The 19,222-nt window shown below is 33.7% G+C and overlaps 1 protein-coding gene across 1 annotated transcript in view; it reads left to right on the top strand.

Annotated features, from left to right (window-relative positions):
• LOC126887498 (sialin) overlaps positions 1-13,412 on the top strand; it is a 142,776-nt gene extending 129,364 nt beyond the window's left edge. The window contains exon 6 of the mRNA XM_050655104.1: positions 9,961-13,412. Coding sequence (XP_050511061.1) covers positions 9,961-10,508 — 548 coding nt within the window. The 3' untranslated portion in view covers positions 10,509-13,412. The remainder of the gene's footprint in view (positions 1-9,960) is intronic.
• The last annotated feature ends 5,810 nt before the right edge of the window (positions 13,413-19,222 follow it).

Here is a 19,222-nt window from a genome sequence, read left to right as displayed (position 1 = left end):
GTTTTTATTTTCGGCTTGCGATTCAAAAAATAGAACTCTAAAAGCACGGTATCATTTATCATTACCTATTTAAATTGAAATTTATTCCAGGGCCCTGAATAAGAACAAAAATTATTTACATAAAAAAATGCGGTGGTGGCATAACTGCACATGTACATTTCAACGAATTTCGTTTGGCTTATCGCAATGCTCAAACAAAATGAATTGATGACTAAATGTTTACTTATGTAGTATACAATATATCTTATGTATGGACCCTGACGGTTAACAGAGGTGACGGTTAATAGAGATACGGATAATCGAGGTTCTACTGTATCTGGTTTTTGTGTTCATTTAGCTCAAATTCGAATTTTTGTGTTTCTTCAATAACCATCCTTCTTAATTATTTCGCGGTTCTTGCTAAGATCGTTAGATCATCAACAAATGCCCTGCACTGGTGCTCATTTTTCATGATTGATTATTTCACGTTCGTGCTGCATTTTCTTATTGTAGTTTCTAACACTCTAACAAGTTGAATAATGTAGTGGATCTCCTGTTAGGATGCCCACGTGCAACCTTGTGTTCCCAATGAATAAAACTGCTGACTAAGTGGACTGTATATATTTTTATTACTAAGACATGTGTGAACTCTTTGAAGACAACAAACAGACTAACTAAAAAATGAATATGTCGCTAATAAGCCATATATGCACGCAGGCAGGGCCGTCTCAGGACATTTCATTAAATATTGCAGCGAACATGCCGCCCCTCCTTGAAAGCACAGTCTTTCAAGATAACTAAAACTAAAGCTCCTATTATACCAACAAAACAATGCAACAATATAACCTAAAACCAAAAATAATGTCCTAAAACAAACGAAAGTTTCGCTTTCCCCTATGTCTAATTATCCATCGGTAACACGCAAATTTTTGCCACCGCACGTTTAATACAGTGTCCATTACTCGTTTTGAGCGTCACTACCCGCACAATACCGTCTTTTCCAGGATGCACCTCCATTACCCTTGCCAAAGGCCATTTCATGGGTGTTACCCCACTCTCCTCCAAAATTACTATTTGTCCGGGTTTAATCTGGTCAGCTGAAGAACGCCATTTATTTCTTTCTTGCAAATTTGCCAGATAACCCTTGGACCATTTACTCCAAAAATTTTGCATCATCTGCGTTACCAATTGGAACCTTTGAATACGACCCGGATTCAGATGTAGAATGTTTTCTTGCGGTAACGACACCAATGGACAGCCAATTAAAAAATGCCCAGGAGTGAGAACATTAAAATCAGTAGGATCCTCAGAAAGAGGGGTCAAAGGACGGGAATTTAAGCAGGCTTCAGTTTGCGCAATTACCGTATTCAACTCATCATAGGTGAGACTAGTGTCCCCAACAACCCTTTTTAAATGATATTTTGCCGATTTAACGGCTGCCTCCCATAAACCACCGAAATGTGGAGAATAGCTTGGTATAAAATGCCAGTTAATAGACAATTCAGATAAGTATCTAGCAAAAGTACACTGATTTACCCTATCCCGTAAAAAATTAAATAAATCCTGAAGGTGGTTGTTAGCCCCTACAAAGTTACTACCTTTATCCGAATATATATCCCGTGGTAAACCCCTTCTGGATATAAATCTTTTAAAACAATTCAAAAATCCCTGCGTAGTTAAGTCATTGACCAACTCCAAATGACAAGCCTTGGTCACCAAGCAAACAAAAATACACAAATACCCCTTAATAATTTTTTGCCCTCTAAGCTTATGAGCCCTTATATGAAACGGACCTGCATAGTCAACGCCACACCGTTCAAAAGGTTTACTAGGAGTTATGCGACTAGCCGGTAAATTTCCCATTTTTTGTTTAAGATGCAATGGCTTTGCCCGAAAACACGTTATGCACTTACGTAATATATCCCGAACCACGCTCCTACCCGATATAGGCCAATAGGTTAATCTCACAATATTTAATAACGTTTGCGCACCCGCATGCAAATTTCGATAGTGTTCGTTTTGTATTATGAGTCTTGTTAACTTATGTGATTTCGAAAGTATAATCGGATGCTTTTGGTCGTACCCTACCTCAGCATTCTGTATTCTTCCTCCTACCCTTATTATACCCGAATCATCTAAGAATGGATTTAAACATATTATTTTACTTGAATTCAAAACCCCTTTTGATTTTTTCAGAGCTTGCCAGTCTTCATAAAAACTCTGTTTCTGCGATAATATTATTAATCGTCTCAAAGCTGTTTCTTGTTCGTCACTTGAGAGAACTTTACTTAAAACCCTTTGTTCCCTTTTTAATTTAGAATTTTTGTAGAATCTAAATATCCAACCTGTTACATTCTTTAATCGTTTAAGACTAGAATATTTATCGAATATGTCCTGTACTAAAATTGAAGAAAATACCAATTTTGGCTTTCTAATTTCTGGCAGCTCCTCTACTTTAACACCTGATTCTGTTTTAGACCACATTTCTTCGTGAAGTCTTAAAAAATTAGGACCATCCCACCACAATCCAAAATCCTTGAATTGCTCTGGTTCTATTCCTCTTGATAAAACATCCGCAGGATTTATCTCTGACCTAACATGTTCCCAAGAATTTTTATCCGTTAACCGTTGAATCTCCCCTACTCTATTTGCTATAAAAGTTTTCCATTGGCACGGTTCTCCCCGTATCCATGCCAATGCTATAGTGGAATCTGTCCAAAGTCTTACCTTGGTAAACCTAATATTTAAAGATTTAATTACCTCTTTAGTCAATTTTGCTCCTAAAAGAGCAGCACATAGCTCCAGTCTTTCCAAACACGCAGACTTCAAAGGAGCCACCCTAGATTTTGAACAAACTAAATTTACATTATCCATACCGTTAAAATCCGTTGATTTTTCCCAATAAAATTTTCGATTTATTTTTAATTCTTCCAGAGCCGTCATTTTATCCTTGAACCTGCTCCAGGACGAGTCAAGTTCCTGAGGTAATGATTCATCCCATCCCAATTTCATCTGCCACAATGCTTGTACTATTAATTTTTCCCTTATCATCACTGGACTACCAAGGCCCAGTGGATCGAATACTTGAGCTACGACCGATAGAAAGCCTCTCTTGTACACCTCATCTTTTCTTGTAGCAATCGTGATTCTAAAATGCAAAACATATTCCTTTGAATTCCATAATAATCCAAGTGTTTTATTAATCCCATCTTCCGCTAGATAATGTTCTACATCCCCCGCTGAATTAGACTCATCCTTAAGAACCTCTGGATGATTTGACTTCCATTTTCTTAATGGAAGACATCCTAAATCCAAAATACTACTTATTTCCCCTTTTAACCTTCTAGCTTCTTCGACCGTGTTTGTACCCGTTATTATATCATCCATATAAAAGTCACGAAGTATAATTTCACTTGCCCTTTGATATTTATCCTTATTTTCCCCAGCTAACTCTAATAAGCATCGAACCGCTAAATAACTAGATGAAGCTAACCCGTAGGTGACCGTGTTCAACCTATAAACTCCTACTTCGGTTTTCGTTGAAAATCTCCATAGAATTCCCTGAAATTCCCCGTTTGGATCATAAATCAAAATTTGCCGGTACATCTTAGCTATATCAGCAACAATTACTATAACATGTTCCCTAAACCGTAACAAAATATTAAATAAATTGTCCTGTAATTTATTACCCGTCATTAAAGTATCATTTAGCGAGATTCCCGAATCGCTAACCGCAGAACCGTCAAAAACAACCCTACATTTCTTAGTGATAGAAGAATCCTTGAACGCCCCGTGGTGACAAAGATAATGAGCCGCATGTGAGACTTGATTCTCATCCTCAATCTTGAACATGTACCCTAACTGGATATATTCCTTCATAAAATCATTATATTGCTGCTTCATGACGGCGTTCCTTTCTAATTTCCCTTCCAAATGACTAAATCTTTTTAACGCCGTGTCATAAGATTGGCCCAACTTATCCACATTATCCTTAAATAGATATTTCACAATAAACCTGCCTTCCCAGTTTCTTTCCCTAGAATTTTCAAATAATTCCTCACATCTTCGTTCTTCCGTTGTATGAGGTGTAGCTTCCTCACATTCATCCAAGCTCCAAAACCGTTCTAATTGTGCTTCAATATTTTTATTTTCCGTAAAATTGCAACTTTGTTTTTTGTGCTGGTCATTAACCCCTGGTATTAGCCCCGATACCATCAAACCCAATTTGGTTTTTTGAATAAAAGGTCCCTCTTTATTCACCTTGAACCGCCCTATACAAAGTAAGTACCAAAATACAGTTGCTCCAAGTAGCAAACCTATTTTATTTGTTTTCCAAAACTCAGTATCCGCTAGAGTAATATTTTCCGAAATTTTAAAAGTATTTACTAAATCCATGCTACGTGACGGTAGAACGTCAGAAATTTTATCAATGGCTAAGAAACAACCATCCATTTGAAAACTATTACATTTAGACCACACCGTTAAGTTAACCGAATCCCTTATGTTTGTGCAATTGTACTCTATCCCTTTTACCGGTATATTTACTTTAAAGGACTTTAGTCCTGTCTTTTCCCATAATTCTTTAGTCATAAAGTTTGATTTTGAAGCACCGTCTAATAATGCTTTACAGTCACTTAATTTTCCCGATTTTTCCATTATTTGTAACTGTTCCGTAGATAATAAAATCTCCCTTGAATCCGTATTTTCCGATATCCTCACCGATTTGTAACTGTGAACAATATCCTGTTCACAAGTCCGCGTACCTTCTGTATTCCCTTGAGCCTTCGAATTTTCATTATAATTATTTCCCGAATTATCCGCTGTGTTAACAGTGCTTTCCATATTATTGTTATTACCCGAATTAATCCGATTCGCCGTATTATTTGCCGTGTTGTTATTATTAACCTGATTTTCCGTATCATGTGCCGTTTTAGCAGTGTCTTCCCTATCATTATTATTACCCGAGTTAATCCGATTTACCGTATTATTTGCCGTATTATTATTATTAACCCGGGTTCCCGTATCCAGATTTTCCGTAACCGCATTTCCTGCAGTCGTATGTTCCGTAACCTCATTTTCCGTAACCGTATTTCCCGTAAACCGTATTTCGTAACCTGTTCCCGAAAAAACAGGCACCGTATTATTATCCGTTTGTGGTGTCCCGCGACTAGCCACATTTGTATTTACCGAATCCGAAATATTTCTACCGAAATTCCCTGAAATTTGTGGCAGAACATTAAATTTTCTACCACAAGCACTGCAACCTGGCATAGTACAGTTTTCTACCCTATGATTCCGCTTTTCCGTTTGAGCCCGTTTTTCCGTATTTTTTACCAATGCTCCTCTTTCCGTTGGAGCCCAATTATCCGTATTTTTTACTAATGCTCCTCTTTCCGTTGGAGCCCGATTTTCCGTGTTTTTGCTAATACCCGTATTTTTAGAACCATCGTATGAATTTTGTAATTTACCATTGGCTAACGCAATAATCCTAACATAACTATCTTCGAAACTAACCCTTTCATCTAATTGTTTCCCTGAACTGTCTAAAATTTCAATTTTTGACTGAATATCTGCAAATTTATCCCAATTTTCTTCACATTTCGATTTGCGAAGACGTAATTCTATGAATTGCAGTTGATTATCCCTTATATTATTTATAAATGTTTCAAACCGGCTTAATTGACCTTTAATTACACCCCTTCTAGCAACTAAATCTGTTAGATCACCCATTATAAACCAAAAATAATTTATTAAAACCAATAATTATTAAATCAACCAAAAATGTATTATCAAATTAAATTCTCCAATTATAAACTCCGGAAATAAAAGTAATTGAAATCAAAATTTACTACCTATGACAAATGAATAACATGCAATAAACACAGACCAAATTATGCTGTTTTTTATCTAATGTAATTAAGGAAAATATAAATAGGATATATTAGCTCACCCACTTTCAATTTTATTATCGTCGTAAAACCATGCGGCTATTATATGTAGCTGAAACCTGATCCGCTGATTCCAATTCCCTTCTTTATGTTCTTTGTTTTCCGTTGAACTTGCAAAGCAAAAACACTTAACCGTCTTGAGACCCACTTGTTGACTTCACCGAATTTTAACCAAACTATTCACTTATCACGTCACCGTCACCACGTTGACGATGTATGTCTTAGTGTAATCTAATTAAAACTTAACTGCTCCCTTGACCAATTTACATCGGCACTATATAGTGATATTTGATCTGTCTCGAATGGACCAATGTTAGGATGCCCACGTGCAACCTTGTGTTCCCAATGAATAAAACTGCTGACTAAGTGGACTGTATATATTTTTATTACTAAGACATGTGTGAACTCTTTGAAGACAACAAACAGACTAACTAAAAAATGAATATGTCGCTAATAAGCCATATATGCACGCAGGCAGGGCCGTCTCAGGACATTTCATTAAATATTGCAGCGAACATCTCCCTGTCTCAAGCCTTTTACATCCGTAAATTTATCTAAAATGTGACAGTGCAAAGCAATTTCACAAGTACAGTTGATTACAATTGATTAGTCACATCAATTTTTTTTTGGCATACCCAAATGTTCCGTTGCTCGATAAATTTTAACTCTATTATATTATGCTTGTCTAAAGTCCACAAACAAAACATGTAGAGTAATTTTACCTTCATAACAAGTTGTCTGTATCTGTATCTTATTTAAGGGGAAGAGTTGGTCTATAGTAGATCTATCCTTTCTAAAACCGGCCTGGTACTTGCAGGATTCTTTCCGCATAACAATTTAGTCTATTTTGTCTAAAATATCTAAGTTGATATCCACCAAACTTGATCACTATTATGCATATGTCATTTTTCCCAGGACTTCTGTTACTTTTCTTTCCTGTATTGCTGTCACCACCTCCTCTGTAGCCTTTCAACTATCTCATCTTCACCAACTCTTCGAATATTACTCTTCGAATGGAATGACAATATAATTTTCATTATTAATAATATACCAACTACACAAAAAGTTTTTCCTTGTAAAAAATTTTTACCTAGGAAATACAGCCAACTACTGATAGTCCGAGAGGTAGCGTCAAATTTGACCGGAGCTTTTTGGCATGGCTGTTTTTTTAAATAGTTAGTTGTTTCAAAGCTTATTAACCAATTACAGTACAACCTGCCATATCCGGACCTGTCATATCCGGACCTCCCCATATCCGGACGGTTGTGCGCCGTCCGGATCTACCGAAATCTACCGAGAAAGGCAATCCTGCTGTTGGACAACGCACTAAAAAAAGAACTAAAAGATGGCGAAATAATGTATTATAGAATCTATAAAACGTGTCTATCGACGAAAGTTATTGACGCCGTTGATTACTGGAATGTATGAAGGAGAAAACGTTTCAGAGACTGTAAAAGAAGTAGTGGTCTTGATATCCGGATTTTTTCATATCCGGATCGGTCTGTCGCCACATTGATCCGGATATGGCAGGTTTGACTGTATGTGTCAGCTGGCCCCAAACCGGGGCATAAAATGAAAAAAGACCAGGAAAATTTATAATAAAAATAATTATACTTTTATAAAAAATAACTTTTTATAATAGGTACCACGTTTTTGGGGAGAGATAACCAGACGTGCGAGCTCCCACGTCGTATAGGATTAGCCTGGGCAGCGTTTGGTAAACTGAGCTATGTATTTCAATCGGACTTACCCATATGCCTGAAAAAGAAAATCTTTGACCAGTGTGTATTGCCTGTACTCACTTATGGAGCGGAAACATTAACACTCACAAAAAAGGTAGTGAACAAGATTCGCATAACTCACGATGGCTATGAAGCGCCAGATGTTGGGTGTCTCCCTGAGGGACCGAATCCCTAACGAAGAAATACGTCGTAGAGCAAAAACAACGGACGCCGTCAAAAGAATCGCGTCGCTTAAGTGGAATTGGGCAGGACACGTCGCCAGATTGTCAGACAACCGATGGACAAAACGTATTGTCGAATGGAGGCTCCACTACGGAGCAGAGGACGACCACCTACCAGATGGGCTGACGATCGTATTGTCGGCAACTGGATGCAAGCCGCACAAAACAGAGAAATATGGAAAGAGTTGAGGAAGACCTAGGTCCAGCAGTGGACGAGTACGGGTTGATGATGATGACCACGTTTTTATTATTTATACGACACAATATAAAAAAGTATAATAAAAACAATTATTTTTCAAATTAAAATATTAGTTTTATAAACAAAAAGGATTTTCGACGCCGGGAATCGAACCCGACTCGCCTGGGTGAAAGTCAGGTATTCTAACCACTAGACCATAATATGGATGTAAGGCACGGGCATAAATATTTGACATATAAGTTGTACGGGTTTTCCACCTACTTTCATATTATTTTTTCTTGCCGACAAGACCCGGAGTCGCGCTAGCTGACAGACATTTTCGTTATCATACAAGTACTATCTGACAAAATAAAATCACCGTAAAAATTTGACACTACCTCCCAGACTATGAGAATTCCCTTTGTTATAAGTTTGAGATTATTGAAGTTATTCTTTAGGCGCGATTGGGAGTGAATTTTTATTATTCTACGCGCATGCGCACACAGACAGTATGTAGTTCGTTGCTAAATGTTTTAAGTTACATAATATGTATGTATTAGTCCAAAAAAGGTGTGGAAAGAATATACAGTGGAACCTCGATTATCGATCCGTCAGGGCACCGGATCAAGGGTATACCGGATAATCGAAAAGACGGTTAACAGAACATTAAAAAAAAAAATAGAAATTCACAGTACAATTCTCAAATTTTATTTGTATGTTTTGTTTGACATTATAAGAGGGATTTGTGTTTGAACAATCGAATCAATTGGGTTTAAAATATTCTGAAATCTTCGTTTGTTTTACTGTTGCTTCATATTTTGCAACGGCTGAATTTCTTAATTAGCGTAAGATCATGCAAGCTACTTTATTGGCTTCTTCTTGTCGAGAATACCACTCGATGAATTGTTGCATGTGCGATGCAGCTTCTCTAGCCTTTTTACACAAACCTTTGTTAGTTGGAATACCATCATCGACATCGCCACCGTGAAATTCCAAGTGTGTTTCAGCTTCTGAATCTGTTTCGTCCGCTTCTGTTGCCATTTCAACGATTTCATCATCAGAGTTTGGGGTTTTTCACCATCTTAGAGTTTAGTACTTTGTGATTTCATCATCTGTCAGCAATCTAATGCTGTTTGCTCCCTCATCACTAATTAATTATTCGTGTATGTAATCTTTTGATAAGGAAAACAAGACAGTTGATTCTTTCATAAAAATGCGGTGGTAGCATAACTATACATTTCAGCGAATTTCGTTTGGCTATCGAACTGTTCAAACAAAATTTTTATGACTCAACTTTTGCTTATGTAGTCAATACAACTTATGTACGGACCCCGACGGTTAACAGAGGTGACGGTTAATGGAGAGACGGATAATCGAGGTTCCACTGTATTAGTGTTTTTAGTAAATATATTTATTATAATTTTTGTATCTTTGGATTTGTCTACCTCGGGGATAAGATAATAAGTAATATTATTTAAAGTATTTTTATACTTCACTTGGTCTATTTGACACTATGTCGGAGAAATCTTGTAGTCCGCACCCGCACAAACAAAAGTAGTATAGCTCAGTGGTAGAGCATTCAACTGGAGATCAAGAGGTTCCCAGTTCGAATCCGGGTGTTTTCTATTTTTTTAATTTTTGGTATTATTTTAATAAAAATTTTTGGAAAGTACTTAGTAAAAATTAGTTTAATCTTTAAATAAAATATAAATAAACTGTTCGAAAGTATATTTATTTCGTTGAAATCATATAATAGAAGTATAACTTCTTGCGTGCGTACAAAATATACACACATCCTTTTTTTATTTTCTGTGGATCTAAATATTATAATTTGACATAAACAAATATTTTCAAATAAATCAAATGCATTATATTTATTTCTTATATTTCAGGTAAATATGTTATGGCAGTCATAGCCAGCTACCTCGCAGATAAAATAAGAAAATCAGGAAAGATGTCAACCACAGTAACACGAAAGGTCTTCACCACTTTCGCTTGCTTGCTTCCTGCTATACTAATGGGAATCCAAGCCATTTGGGGAAGAACATCAGCGTTATCAGTAACAGTATTTACTCTAGCATTGTTTTTCAATGGAGCTGTGACAGCAGGTTACTTATCTAACGTCCTTGACATTGCTCCTAACTTTTCAGGTACAATATTTGGTATCGCCAATACTCTTTCATCTATAGCTGGATGGATCTCAACGAAAATAGTTGCAATCATCACAAAAACCGAAAGTACATTCCAAACATGGAGATACGTTTTCTGGATTTTAGCAGGAACGTATGCGTTTGCTGCGGCGTTTTATCTGATATTCGGTTCAGGTAAATTACAAAAGTTCAATTCTGTACAAAGCAACAGTAACGAAGGAAAAGAATTGCGGCCTCTGAAATCACAAGTTGAGAAAGAAAAGGAACAAGAGGCAAACTCGATTGCTTAGTGAAGAATAAGTGGTCAAGGTATTATTTATACCATTTATGGCGTGAACCTGACAATACTTATACAGTTTTTTAGTCTCTTTTATTTGATAGCAGATAGTTACGTACAGTCTTTGTAGCTTAAATCAGTTGCTACATCAACTTTTTTCATCAGATCAAATTAATTTAGTATAAAACGTTAAAAACTGAAAATATTGACTATATAGTTGTATGTAGACACTTATAGGTAACTCTGCTTCATGTGTATACTATCATGAAGCTAGTATCAGAACTAGGGGTGGCAGGTCTACCCTAATCCTTGCTAAGGTGCATTTGTGTGTCTGTGATGAAGTAATATTCCCAAAACATTGATTTGTATCTGTATGTTTTTTTAATAAAGTGCTTTCTCTTACGCGACAAATACTATTGTCTTCTTTGTTGTACCACAATCCTAGATAAATCGGCTTCAACATCATCCTCTCATCTTTTTCTGGGACGGCCTACTGATCTACCGTCTGGTCTCTCAAAAACACTCTATTTTCTTCTGATCTTGCCACATGACATCTACCTATCCAACTTATCCGGTTAGCTTTTATATGTTTTCATTACGATACAGTCTCCCATTCAGCCTTGCGACGGCTTATCCATTCTTCTGTTAATTCATCTCTTTAATGGGCCAAATATCATTCTGAGAACCTTTCTTTCAAATACCAGCACCTCATTTATTTCCCGCTAATGTAAAGTCCATGTTTCGCTTCCATATGTAACAACTGGGCAAATAATTGACATACACAGCCTTAATTTAGATTGTCTTTTTTAGCAGCTTTATAACTTTTCCCCTGCGGTACGATTCATTTTCAATCAAATTAAGTCAAAACAGAAAGTGAAACGTACGCCGATGTGCGTAGTATATAGTATACAGTATACAAAATGTATGTACACATCGACGTTCGTTTCAATTTATGTTTTGACTTAATTTGATTGAAAATGAATTGTACCGCCTGGGAAAAGTTATAGCGGACGGACTATATACCTATACATATTCAAAATCTGCTATCAAATAAAATAAAAGATAATATGTGACGATAAAGGAATATTATCGAGAGTTGATGACAGGATTTCTTTATTTTCATGTATAATAAATTATATATCTATAAATCCGGTAATATTTTAAACCAAGTTTATTACATCAACACTTGCGTGAATTTTTAAAATTGTGATATCGACATACATACTTACATATTTCCAAAATGTAAAATGTTGGTTAACGTTTTTGTATAGCAAACAAAATAAAATAAAGAACAAAAGTAACATCTTCAACAATTATTATTAGAATTAGATTTTTTATGTGTGCATGCTTTTAGTTAGAAACTGAGACAAATGTATTTAAAATAATATAGCTACTTATCTTACATCACTTTAAAAATGGCCATCAATGTATAGCATTCGCAGATGATCTAACACTATTAACGACAAGCAAGAAAGAGCTAAAAAAATTAATGAGCAACATAATAAAAGAAGCAAAAAGGTTTGGTCTCCTCATAAATAAGGAAAAGACAAAATATATGATAATGGGAGAAACAGATAAGGAAAAAGAACACAATTTCACATTGGAGATATGAGAAAATTCATGCGCGTTTAAGAGTTTCAGAATTTACTTACCTCGGTGTAAAAGTAGATGAAAAGGGACATGGGGAAGGGGAGATAAAAGCAAGAATGGCAAAAGGAAGCAAAAAGTATGGGCATTGCGATTAAATATGTCTCAAAGAAAACAAAAATAAGAATCTACAAAACAGTTATCAGACCTACAGCTACATATGCATGCCAAACATGGGTGCTTAAAAAATCAGAAATAGACCTTTTAGAAAGATGGGAGAGGAAAATACAAAGAGCAATATATGGAGGCGTGAAAATAGATGGTCAATGGAGAAGAAGAAATAATAAGGAACTTGAAGAACTATATAACGAACCAAAAATAACGACGGCAATCAAAGCACAGATAAAGCAAGATAATTCGATATTTAGGACACATTGAAAGAATGGGAAGGGAAAGAATGCCAAAAATGGTACTATCACGTACACCAATCCAAAAAAGAAGAATAGGTAGACCAAGAAGGAGATGGAAAGACAGCCTATATGAAGACTTACAAAAAAGTAATATTGTGAACTGGAAAGAAAAAGCTTTGGACAGAAAACAATGGAAGGAAGTGGTCAAGAAATGTATGGAAAGACTATAAGGAATATTGTGTTTTATATGACTGAATGTAATATTGTATAATATAGTAGTATAGTGTATACTGTTATAAATATTATATGTAATAGTAATTATTGTAAGAAAAAATTAAATCTTTCAGCCATAGGTATTCAAGGCCTATTGAGCTTAATAAATAATAATACTTATATTAGAAGACCGGGGTCACCAAACCAATTCGTTTGGTACGTAAATACCTGTTTCTGTAAGCGCCGCAGCGTTGCCAGGTCATCAAATTCAGAAAATCATGTGCTGTTGTTCAACTTGGATTTTTTGGATCCATTGCACGAAACGTCAAAGCAAATGTAAAAAATTCTCATTACAATAAATTCTAGTTTAATTCCATACAAAATAATATCTAAGTTAAACATGCCACAAGAAAGAAACATCGTAATACTTATCAATCTTATTTTTTGGTTGTATATTTTCATACATTCCTTGGTTTATTATATACATTACAGAAATATAATGTTATGTAATAAAATGTATGTTTTATTTTGTTTGCTAAGCAATTTCCAGAAAATTTATTTATTTTTACTGAAACTATGCAAAGAGTTTTAAAAAGTATTAGGATATGAACTAAACTATGTCCAAAACGTGAACGAATGAAAGTTGATTCCAAGAGTTATATTTTTAACTTTCTACGATATATTTGTAATAAAAATACGAAGCAAAATGTTGAGTTTTCTTTTTATTTTTCCTTGTGCCGCTGAAATATCGACGAAAAATAAAAACACAATAAATTTGGTGGTCAAATGATTTATTTTTACATATTTACATTAAAAGTAAGAAAAATAAGTTATACCTACTTATTTAAATATCTAAATAACAGAAATAAAAATATTCTGTGACAATATAAAATAAATGCTTTTTCTCTTATTAATCCCCGATCTGAAATCCACAACCCAACCACAAAATAAACATTTTAACCATTCGTTAAAAACAATACAAAAACCAAAAATGCAACATAATTATTAATTCAAATAATAAATACAGTTGGTCAAATATGCGGTGGCACTTGGCCGTTTTGATATTAGGCTCCATCTTGGAGCCTTTTGATTCTTGAACACAATCATTTGTAAAGTACACATTTTTGTTCGTCTCCAGATGGTATCAAATTTTAGTTGTTTTTATTAAGTGTCAATGATATCCCGAAAAATTGCATTTAAATAAGATTGAAACATTCACTTTCCTAATTGTGTGGAATAAAAAGTTAAGTACCTACTCTCTACAAAAAAGTTATCAGTACTTCTATAATAATTATATTTTTAACAAAATAATAGTTAAGGTATCCACACACGTATTTGAAGTAACTAAAAGAAATTAAAAATTATGAATGCAAACGACGTAAATAAAATATTAACAGAAGTAGCGAAAACGAGAGAAGAGGTAGAATTCTTAATAAAATCTTTTAAAGAAGAAATTGATGGCCTCAAAAGAAGCATAGAGGCAACTGAAACCCGAATTATTCTGAATGTTGAAGGTTTAAATAAAAAAGTAAAAGATTTAGAGAAAGAAAATTTACAGTTAACAAGTAAACTTGAACAAGTAGAAAGAAAATCCAAGGAAAACTCAATTTTCATTTAAGGATTAGAATTGAGCAAAGCAGAAATTTCTTCTAAATTCATTTGTGATAGCCTAAAAGAATTACTAGGTATTGATATTTGTTTGTCTGATATTAACAACTTTATCTGGTTCAAAAATTATAAAAATAACCCAATTAAACTAGAATTGGTTTCAAATATAAATAAAAGAGAAATCCTTAAAAATTGCCATCGGTTGAAAGGAAAAAACATAAACATAACTCACGACTATACCCACAAACAAAGAGAAGAGCAAAAACTATTAAAATACCACCTTAAACTTGCCAGAGAGAAGTCAACTACTAAAAGCTACATTAACCCTCAAACGCCCAACCTTTTTTAGGTTCCATGTACGCCCAAGGGTGGGTAAAAAATGTCCACCTCGAAAATGGCTAATATATTTATTGAGAGTTGTTGGAAATGGATGAAACTTAAGAATCTTATGCTTAATAAACACAGCATCTTCTAAAATATTAATATAAACAATTTACAAACCTTACAACAAAATTACAATGTACATCAAAATTAACATACCAGTAAAAGCCATTAATTCAGATTTGTCGATTTTCTCCACATTCTTCCTTTGAGCCTTTTCATTGGCGGATAATTATGTCGATAATGTAATTATACGTCGATAATTATATGGATTATCTTCCTACCAACGATAAATTATAGAGAAACCTTTAGTAACAAGTTTTACAAGGGTGTACTTTTTATGCGAACCCATATTTAACTTACGATATTACTTTTATTTTCAAAAATATCGTTAAAACCAAATTAACATTCGATAAAGGGCTGTATTTTTAACAATAAATTATTTTTGAAAAATTGTTAAACACGTAATAAATATGTTACAAGGGAATACGCATTAGGTGGACATTTTTTACCCACCCTTGGGCGTTTAAGGGTTAAGGGCAACAAACTTTTTGTAGACGGAAGTTCTTACTCTATAGAAGACTTACAGATACAGGGGAAAATCTACACCAAACAAATAGTGAGCCGAATACACCAACTATCCACAAGACCTTTGAGGCAGAAATACCAGTATTTGAACAAAAACCAATAGGTACACCCAAAAACCAGTAAAATTCTATTAAGAGTGCCAATATAAAGAAGAATATCGAGAAAGAAGTGAAAAGTAAGTCTACAGAGAACCAGCTCGAAAAATCAAGTCATCTTACTAGGTTACGTTCATCTAATAAATAGTTGTATTTAATATTTTGCGTCTATATTCGTTGTTAATACTAATATACCTACTTATTAAACTTTGAACATGGATCCATTCATACGTGATTATGATAATAATGAAATTAACGCCCAAACAATCAATGCAATAGCAGAATTTAATCAATTTAGTAAAAATAGTAATCTTCCCTTAAAAATACTACATATGAATATACGAAGCGTCCAGAAAAACTTTGACGAATTTATCCTTTTTTTAAATCAATTTACATCTGATTTTGAAATTATTATTTTAACAGAAACTTTACAGCTCTTTGATTGCAATATATTTCAAATACAAGAATACGAACTTATATAATATAGTAAAGGTAACTATAACAGAAATTTCACAATAAAACACTGAAAACTTTTGTTTTCTATACTTCCACAAAATTTATTATTTACAACTATGTGACTACAGCTGTTTCGGCAGAGTGCCTTTCTCAAGTGATATAATTTACAATGTGTTTGCCTTTTTAAGTCTCTAACTGAAGAGGTTGAGGAGTGGGGAGCTGTTTGTCTCGAGTTGGTCATTCAGAATTATATCTGTATTTTTCAGTTTATTAATTTCCATAGATTGTAAAAAATATAGCTTAAGGCCTTTATTTTGGATATGCAGAATTTGAAACTCTTCATTGAAAGAATGATTATGATCTAGAAGGTGAAGTGCGTATGTAGAAGTGTCTGTTTTTCTATTGTTGAAAGCCCTTTTGTGTTCTGCTATCCGTTTGTCAAAAGTTCTGCCAGTTTGACCGATGTACGTTTTCGGACAGTCACCACAAGTTAGTTTGTACACACCACTCTGTAGTTGCTTTCTCTTTCGGCTTTTATTGTTTACACACCACTCTGTAGTTGCTTTCTCTTTCGGCTTTTATTGTTGTGTACAAACTAACTTGTGGTGACTGTCCGAAAACGTACATCGGTCAAACTGGCAGAACTTTTGACAAACGGATAGCAGAACACAAAAGGGTTTTCAACAATAGAAAAACAGACACTTCTACATACGCACTTCACCTTCTAGATCATAATCATTCTTTCAATGAAGAGTTTAAAATTCTGCATATCCAAAATAAAGGCCTTAAGCTATCTTTTTTACAATTTATGGAAATTAATAAACTGAAAAATACAGATATAATTCTGAATGACCAACTCGAGACAAACAGCTCCCCACTCCTCAACCTCTTCAGTTAGAGACTTAAAAAGGCAAACACATTGTAAATTATATCACTTGAGAAAGGCACTCTGCCGAAACAGCTGTAGTCACATAGTTGTAAATAATAAATTTTGTGGAAGTATAGAAAACAAAAGTTTTCAGTGTTTTATTGTGAGATAAAATGAACTTCCATCAAGTAACGGTCGAATCCATCAATTATAACAGAAATGATGGTGTTATTGTATATGTAAAAAACAATTTAAACTATAAATACAACATTGTTGAGATCTCTGAAATGACAGCAGTCGAATTGAACATTTACGGAAAAACTGAAAATATTAAAATCCTATCTACATACAGATCACCAAGCTCATGCCCAAAATTATTTAATTTATACCTTAATAATTATTTGCGTAAGACGAAGAGGTCGGACATTAATATTTTTGCAGGAGATATTAATGTCGACTTATTAGTTGATGATGACTATGTATCGGAGTACAAAAATTTACTTAACATGTATTTAACGACATTAGTACCAAAAAAAGAAAAAACAATCGGCCAACGTTGCGTTGATTTTTTGGGACCAAAAATTTTCAATAATCTACCTTCTACCATTAAAGTAAAACACAATTATAAAGATTTTAAAAAAGAGTTAAAAAAGTGGATCCATGGTAACAGACATACATCACATGAGTTAATGAATAGGTAGTAATGAGCTGAAATGGTAGATAAATAATTTTGTGTTTTGCTAGTTTTAATCTGTCAAAAGATTCCATATTTCGATTTTAAAGTTGTAAAATTGTTGAAATTTGTAATTGTTGTATGTTGTAAAAAGTAAAAGTAAGAAAAGTAAGGAACTGAAATGTTATATAAATAATTCTTTTTTCCACTAATTTTAATTTTAATGTGTCAAAAGTTTCCATATTTGTATTTTAAAGTTGTAAAATTGTTGTAAAAAGTGTTGCAATTTGTAATTTTCTATAAAAAAACAGTGTTAAAAAGAATAAAAAAATATCCAAACCTCACGTACAAGTTGTAGTCCATGTGGCTCACAACTTCTGTGAGAAACTGGGTTTATTTATATTTTATATATTTTTTGTATTGTACAATTTTTTTGCTATAAATAAACTCTATATTATTATTATTATCATTATCTACGATGCGCAGTCAACAGAAACACAATTCACCGAATGCGTTCCCACTTATTTTTCTGCGCAAGCGGACAAAATCGCCAAGTATCACCGTATATTTGACAAGCTGTACGAGAGTTCATTCAAAGAACGGTTGTTGATGAACAGTTTTATTATAACTAGGATACACCTGTTGGTTGTCTAAAAAGTATGGTGTATTAATAAAAAATGTCAAGATGCTGAGATTCTAACTATATCATTAGTTCAGAGAAATAAGGAAAAAAAATATCCTGTTGGTGACACAACCAAGCCGAATCCAAATTCTTTGGGTAGTATGGACGTCGATATTAATAACCTATATATTTCCTGCAGCCGATTTTGATGATATACATAGTTATAAACAAATGAAGATAAAAAACGGTAAATTTTCACTTTTTTCGTCTATTACCAAAAAGTTAAGCATTTTAAAATAATTTGAGAGTAAGAAATTCATAAATCGTATAAAAAACTTCAGTATGGCGTTCGCTGAATATGTCTATCCTTATTGGTTGCTTAGAAAATTGCAAAATAAATCATAAATTTTGAGTGTTTATAGAACCTTCTTATTACACGGAATGCTGACACTTCTGGTGCTTAAATCTTACCCTAAATTTCAAAGCATTCGGTCAAATAGTTTAAAAGTTATTTAATTTGTTTATCCCAAATTAATTTTTTTTGCAACAATATAAGTCAGAAAATGATGAAGTTACAGTAATACTTTGGACAGTTTATAAAAGAAGAAGATTTACACTATTAATTTAATTAAAAAAAAAAAATGACAAAAAATAATTCTAAATATTGCAAAATTATTTTGCAAGAACATGTGAATTAAAAAAAGTGGGGAGGGGGAGCTAACTTCGTCCCTAATTGTCTTGAGATAATTGTTTTTCTTTCTAAATGTGTATAAAAATTCAGTCTTTCTAAATATGAAAGAAGCAAAAAATCGACATGTTTTTGCAAAATAATTTTACACTGTTTAATAGCTATTTGTATAACAAGGGAGGAAAGTGCTACTTTTCCTCCCGAGAATGAAGTTTACTGCCCGACGCGTAGCGGAGGGCAGTAATCATTCAAGGGAGGAAAAGGCACTTTACTCCCATGTTATACATATGGTCTTTCCACCTTCCTCAAATAACAAGTAATTTTTTCATTTTTACTTAATTTATTTATGTAACTAACCAACAACATTTATTAGAACTAAAACTAACAAGTAGGTACAATATAACTGTCAAATATAAGTCAAATTATTAATGTAAACATTGTTAAATCAAAATAACAATTTACTGTTTTTTACCATTCTGCAAAATATAGGGTGTTTTATAAATAAACGTTAAAATGTATAGATACTTACGTAATAGAA

The sequence above is a fragment of the Diabrotica virgifera genome, chromosome 6 (genome assembly GCF_917563875.1).
Source record: "Diabrotica virgifera virgifera chromosome 6, PGI_DIABVI_V3a".
In the NCBI taxonomy this organism is placed as follows: Eukaryota; Metazoa; Arthropoda; class Insecta; order Coleoptera; family Chrysomelidae; genus Diabrotica; species Diabrotica virgifera.
The sequence above is the reverse complement of the archived record's forward strand: the minus strand, read 5'-3'. Positions and strand labels throughout refer to the sequence as shown.